The sequence below is a fragment of the Barbatula barbatula genome, assembly GCF_947034865.1.
Source record: "Barbatula barbatula genome assembly, chromosome: 13".
Lineage (NCBI taxonomy): Eukaryota > Metazoa > Chordata > Actinopteri > Cypriniformes > Nemacheilidae > Barbatula > Barbatula barbatula.
The window spans coordinates 16,503,458-16,510,199 of NC_136776.1; the positions used below are offsets into that span (position 1 = coordinate 16,503,458).

General features: G+C 37.7%; 1 protein-coding gene across 1 annotated transcript; it reads right to left on the reverse strand.

Moving 5' to 3' along the window:
• Window positions 1-2,344: 2,344 nt before the first annotated feature.
• On the reverse strand, window positions 2,345-6,396 carry cfhl4 (complement factor H like 4). Its single transcript, XM_079471629.1, has 9 exons — window positions 5,913-6,396; window positions 5,576-5,749; window positions 5,119-5,224; window positions 4,968-5,044; window positions 4,274-4,468; window positions 3,688-3,876; window positions 3,428-3,613; window positions 3,008-3,199; window positions 2,345-2,785 (listed from the first exon to the last, which is right to left on the reverse strand). The coding sequence occupies exons 1-9, from the start codon at window positions 5,977-5,979 to the stop codon at window positions 2,589-2,591; spliced, it is 1,383 nt and encodes a 460-aa protein (XP_079327755.1). The 5' UTR covers window positions 5,980-6,396; the 3' UTR covers window positions 2,345-2,588.
• Between the last annotated feature and the right edge of the window lie 346 nt (window positions 6,397-6,742).

Sequence of the window (6,742 nt, forward strand, 5' to 3'; positions counted from 1 at the left end):
GCTATGAGACGGCTGTCTGCCGCTCATAGGGGACAAACCAGGTGAGCGTGCAGGGGTATGGATGGTCCGCGAGCATGTTGCTGACGGAGCGACATCCATAGGAATCCCCGAATCACCCCCGCCGCTCGCCAAAGCGATCAACCGCGCCGAAACAGCGGCTGAAGACGCCTGGGAAGCAGACGGGGTGGTGGCAGCGCTCGAAAAGAACGTAGCCAACCGTGACCGCAACACCCTGATTGCCATGTCCGCACACACGGAACATGCCAAATCAGTGAAACCTGCCTCAGCATGCTTGAGCCCCAAACAAGTGACGCAGGTGTCATGGCCGTCAGACTCCGGGATGAGTCTGTCGCATCCGAGGACACAGCTACGAGACATACTCGTAGCCGGAGGGACTTACCTCTAAGGTCTGTAGCCTTCTGCCGAAACGCCCAGGGGAAGTCCACGAAAGGAGAAGTCCGCTGCTCTGCGTCGTAAATCCAGCAGGAAAAGTTTTCTCGAAGTCGAGTAAAAGTGCGTTGCATGAAGAAACACACAGGTTCCGAAGAACAAAGGATAAGTGAATGACCGCCGCCATCTTCCTTTTATACCCGTATGCACGGGGCGGAGACTGGCGTGCGCGTGCCATTCGCCAAGCCCATTGGCGTTTTTTAATTATTAATTATCTCGGAGAGGGTAGGTTCTCAGGATCAAACCCCAGTCAGTCTCTCACAACGTCGAGAGACCGACTGAAGGGGAACCACAATTATCAAACACCATATTTTGATGGTGATGACATCGGCAACATAATTATAGCCGTTATGTTTTGGTCAAAATTTCCCTAGAATACAAAGTATGTGTATATGAGCCGTATTGTCACGATATGGCTCACATACACATACTTTGTATTAAAGGGACAGTGTATTGGTAACTATTGTATGTTTGGCTCGACAGAGTAGGCTACAGTAATCTACAGGAAATTTCTCTTTCATGCACCCGTCGTGATTAGTTTGGTGAGCTCGAAAAATGTTTCAGAGTAGTGATTTAAGAGTGTATTATTACGTAACTTTTTTACTAATTTTCTCTTTTCATTGGCTGCAACAGAGGATGATGGGAAATGTAGTTCGGTCTCAAGCCTTTAAGAGTAAATAACTTGTGTTTTGTTGCGATTATGTTCTTCATGAACACTAAGGGAATCGCGTACAATCTACTTTGTAATGTCAGCTTTCAATATTCGCTGTGGATGAAAACCCTAATGCGTCCGTTCATTGCATTTCCTCATGAGTTTGTGGTGGTGTTCGTGCATGGTAAATATGATCCGTGCATCGTGACAGAAACGCACCATTAGCGTCCTCTTAATATGCACTGGAAATCAGAAGCGTTCCCATCGATCATATTCCTCAAAATCCATTTGGTGAAGAGTAAGTTTTGCGCTTGCCTTTCTTTGAATTCAACTTCATTTCGTCCGACCATGAAAGTAAACCTTGTTTGTTGTTTCAATTGACTTGTTGGTTTATAACTTACGTGTTTTGGGGTTTGTTGAGATACAGGGTCGTGTTCTGTATTTATCCTACGTGAGCTGTGGGAATGTTTTATTGAACAGTAAGTTCTTCCAACTTAGAAATGTTGCCAAATTACGAAATATTCTATGTGTTTCTGATACAGAGAAGCTTATTCATGCATTTGTGACCTCAAAACTTGACTACTGTAATGCACTTCTTAGTGGCTGTCCTGCATCACCAATAAACAAATTACACTTTGTTCAGAATGCAGATGACAGAGTTCTAACCAGGTCCAAAAATACGATCACGTAACCCCAATGTTATCAACCTTTCACTGGCTAACCATTAAGTATCGTATTGACTTTAAAGTTCTTTTAATCACTTATAAAGCCTTAAAGGTTTTAGCCCCACCTACCTAACAGAGCTTCTATCACACTACAAGCCTCTAAGATCTCAAAACTCAGGACTTTTGATAACACCTAGAATAACTAAATCCACCAAAGGGGTCGAGCTTTCTCATACGTAGCACTTTAACTTTGGAATAGCCTTCCAGACACTATTCGAGGCTCAGACACACTCGCCCAATTTAAATCTAGAATAAAGACGCATGTTTTCAGCCAAGCATTCACCTAATGCAAAATATGCTAAATAAACGACCAGGAGACTTGCCGACATTATATTTTATTTACTAGAATAATTTTACTTGTTCTATAAACACCATGAACTGTGTTATACCTTTTTTGTGTTTTTCTCCTGTGAAGCTGCTTTGGAACGATGCACACTGAGAAAGCGCTATATGAATTTAATTGAATTAAATTAAATACAAATGTATTGAAATGTAAACACAGTAATGTATGCGTAAGTGAATTTAGGTTCTGTTTTATTTAGCACATGAGCGTGACCACACTGATACAACAACACTCTTTAAGACAGTTGCTTTAAACTAAACCAAACATTATTACATTGATCAAATCTGAATCTGTTGGTTGAATTACTCCTCTGAAGTTTGATTACACAAACATTCTTTCAAACTTCTAAAACCAAAATGAATTGAGAGAAGTTTTATTTAGTTTTCCGCTGGTCACTTATGTTTATAAAATGCATTATTCATTCACACTCAGGCAAAGTCATTTGGCCATATAGACACTGTTGTCTGAAGGGCACACTGTTTGGTTTTTTTCTTGTGCCCCCCTGACACATAAAGGTGATATGATCCTTGTGTGGACAGTACATTCTTTCTCTTCCACCGCGCTGTAATTCTATGTTCCTCTGATCCATTTCTTTTACAGACGCCAAACACGGTGCTGAAACAAAACCCAACATAAAATGAGCAAACACTGTCCTTATGAAACATTTCTGTAATACATGAATGAATAGATTCTCCACCAAAACTTTTCACTTTTTAGGACGTGATTTTATGAGACATAAAGCGACATAAACGGCACACGAAATTATCATACCATAATATATCTGCATAATTTAATGAATGACACTGAACGGCTGAATACACATTTGTCAGTACTTACGTATACACTTAAACTGTTCTCTCCAGATGCCTTCCTGACAGATCAAGAATGGGTTGCCCTCCATTATGTATGTATGTAAGCAGCCGTATTCAACTTTCTCCCCTAAACTATATTCTTTTTTTTTATAATCCAAAATGTGTATTGTATCTGCATTCAGATGGCTCGTGCTGGAAGGGGGCTCGCATGTAGTCGCTAAAGAAAAATGGCATCGTCATTTTCCTCAACAAAATGTTTTGATAATATTTGTGTATTAGGTGGTGGCAAATCATTGACAATTTTAGGTTGATGTAATGAACAGAGGCAAAGCAAGAGTTGTTAATGCTTAAATGCATTGTTATTTTGTGTTGAAGTATACTTTTGGAAACATGTTATTACATAAACTGCAAACTAAATTGCACTTTATCGTTCATGTGGTCTTACCTGCACATAAAGGAAACCGACTGCTCCATTCTCCATCTTGCTGACAAGTGATGTCCTCTTGTCCTTTTAAATCTAATTTCTGACCGCATGAAACCTTTATCTTTTTACCAGGTTCGTGTACCATAACCCCAGGATCATGTTTTCCGTCTATGATCTGGTTTGTTACGTTTGCAACACATGTTGCCTCTAATTGAACAGAAATATTTGGTCATTGTTCTTCATCAATTGTCCATTCAGAAACTAAGTGTTTATAGCCTTACCTTCACATTTTGGAATCGTGGTATTCCATTCTCCATTTTCCTGGCAGACGATTGGCGTCTTGTCTCTTATAATCATCCCTTGTTCATTGCATGACAGTTTTATTTGTTGTCCAGGTTTGATCGGTCCCACGTGATCAGAAATTCGCTCCACTTTTACGTTATTTGTCTCATTAAGTTTACATGTTATCTCTTGAAAGAAGAAGAAATACTGGTCACTTCATGTCTTCTGATTATTTAACCTGTTACCCACATGCGTACCGTTTAGTAGCGAGGACTGTTAAGAATTGTAAGATTCACCAAAATGAAATGATTCTCATACCATTGCGTCCAGTTATAATAAAGCACTGTTCTTGACATTACAGATCAATTATGATTTTGTTTTGTTGAATATAAAGCATATCCACGGCAGCGTTTACACGTGTCTGTGTTCAAACTTGTCAGCATTGAGAGAAAAGTCAACATTTATATAGGAAACTTTCAAATAGTAGTCCTCAGAAAGCGAAACTAGAGATGTCATTATTTTTTTGAAGTTTAAAATATATCGATTAACACAAACTATGCCTACATTGACCTAATGTGACCTCACCTTCACAATGAGGATTTATTTCATTCCATTCTCCATTTTGCTCGCAGGTAATTTCTTTTGATCCCTTTAAGGCATAACCCTTTTCAGCACATGAAACATGCAATTTGTGTCCGGGTCGAACTAAATCTCCATAATCAGGAAGTCCTTCCATTATGATCTGTTTCTCTGAGGGAAAGTCTACAGCGCAGAATACCTCTATAGAGAACGAGACAAGTCTGGTAGTGTCATTGATAGGAGTTAAAATGTTGGTGTTTAAATACTTTGTATAGTCATCTCAAGTCAGGTTTTTAGGAATTGGAAATGGATGCAATAAGAGATGGAAATTCCTTCAATTTAGTTTTGCTTTGCAGGCTTTTGCTTTGCTTTTTTAATGAGTTTTCTGTTATTCTAAAATGTGGAAAAATAAAAAAGTTATCCTAAATTTTAAGGATTTGGCAAATCTAATACACTGATACGCTAATACAATGAAGCCCCTCCCATAACCCCACCCCTAAATCTTACTGTCAGTGTCAGGAAACCAGATTCGTACGTAAATTAGCCACCACGTAATACATTTAGCTTAACATTCCTGTGAGATTGTGATGGAACTTTATACAAAAGGCTATTTGAAAAAATAAAACAATAGTGTCCAAAATGATGACAAAATACATTCGGGATGTTACTGGAGCATTGTTATAGTAAACTTCATCGGTACCTTCACACACGGGTAACTGATTGTCCCATCCGGTCGGGCGACACGTTCTGGTATAAATTCGACTCATCATCTGGTAGCTTGAAAACAAAATATATTTTATAGTAAAAATACTTTATCAGTAGATTCAGTCTGATTTCCTGTGAAGTCTTACCCATCTTTGCAGGTGTACTTAATGGTAGATCCTACGAAAAAGCCCTTGCCCTTTGTAATAGTATAATGGCCGTTTGGAATATCTGCCGGCAGCTCACAGCGTTTGGCTTAATTCAGAAAAAAACTATATTTTTAGTTATTTTTAGTTAGTTAGAAATTAAAATGTTTTGTTTACTTACTGCGCTTGCATTCAAAACGATGTATCTATGTTTCTCTTTATATTTATATTTTATATATAATGTTTTTGATACTTATGAGTGTGGTGTCCAAATCTAGTTAAAATGTGAGTATTGAAGTTTGCCATTTTATCCAGTTCACATAATGATATAATATTAACATTAATTATATAATATTGTAAATTATAACAACGTTATCTGTGTATTAAAGAAACAAAATGTTGTTACATTTACCAAATATAAGCCTAATATTCAGTTTAGAAAGAGATGTCATAAACTTACGTGTACACTCCGCACTACGCTGCTGAGACCAAATGTTATTTTTACACTTGTAGGTGATTTTCCGCTGAGAGACGTAGCCATCATTGCAAATGTAGTCTATTTCATCACCATTAATGTAGTTGGATTTAACTTGAGAAATTTGTGCATTGTTTACTTTTGGGGGCTCAGGACACACTGATAGACAAATAAAGAACGACACATCAGTCACAAATCCAAACATTTGGTTGCTTTTAGGAGTTCACCTAGACACAATTATTCTTACTTTACATCTGCATTTCATTCTTGCTGTTAAAATGTATTGTCATTCTTTACATGGAATGCTCAAAAAAGGCCTTACCTTCCTGTGTCGTAGCATCAATACTGATGAATATCCATAGGGATAAAGTAGCAAGACTTGATCTCATGATCTCTGTTAGTTGACTCACACTGGGAGATGAAGAAATCCACCAAAGTCTTTAACAAAGTTAATATTTGACAGTTCTGGGAAGGACTTTTGTATGTGATGTATGATGTTTGTTTGAAACCAAATTGGTGTATTTTTAGTATGTTTCAAATACATGAGTTTTCTAATAAGGCTAAAGTAATCAGATACTTTTCTTTATTCACATTAAAATAGCTTTGTAGATTTCAAAAGGTCATCTCAGGGCTTTATAAATTGAATTTGCTCAAAACACTAAAATCAGCTTGTTCTCCTAGGTTGTGATTTCCAAAATCAACATTTGAAGTTTATTTTAAACATGTAATTGTTTGAAATAATGTTACTATCAGGATTAATGCTGAAGTTAGGGTTTACAGGGCACGGTCCAGTCGTCAACATAAACACTGTTTTGAAAACTCAGCAAACTGTGGCGCTGCTAAACAAATAGTGTGTGTAAATATAAAGTGCTCTTTGTATGGGACTCTTAAAAACAAATAAAAGAATTGTTGTGCTTTATGGGAAATGAGGCAATGAAAAAGCAAGACCCTAGATTCTGCTTAATAGTATTGTATTGATATAATCAACTTACAATAATTCCTCTGACAATTAAATAAATTGTAAACATGTAGATATCAATTCTTTTGTGAGTTTTCTTGCGTCAGTGTACTGTGATGCAACTGCACCAGCTCAAGGGTTTTTAACCTTTGTAGAGTGAGAATCCCACCGCACTGACCTTGTTTGAGAGAAGT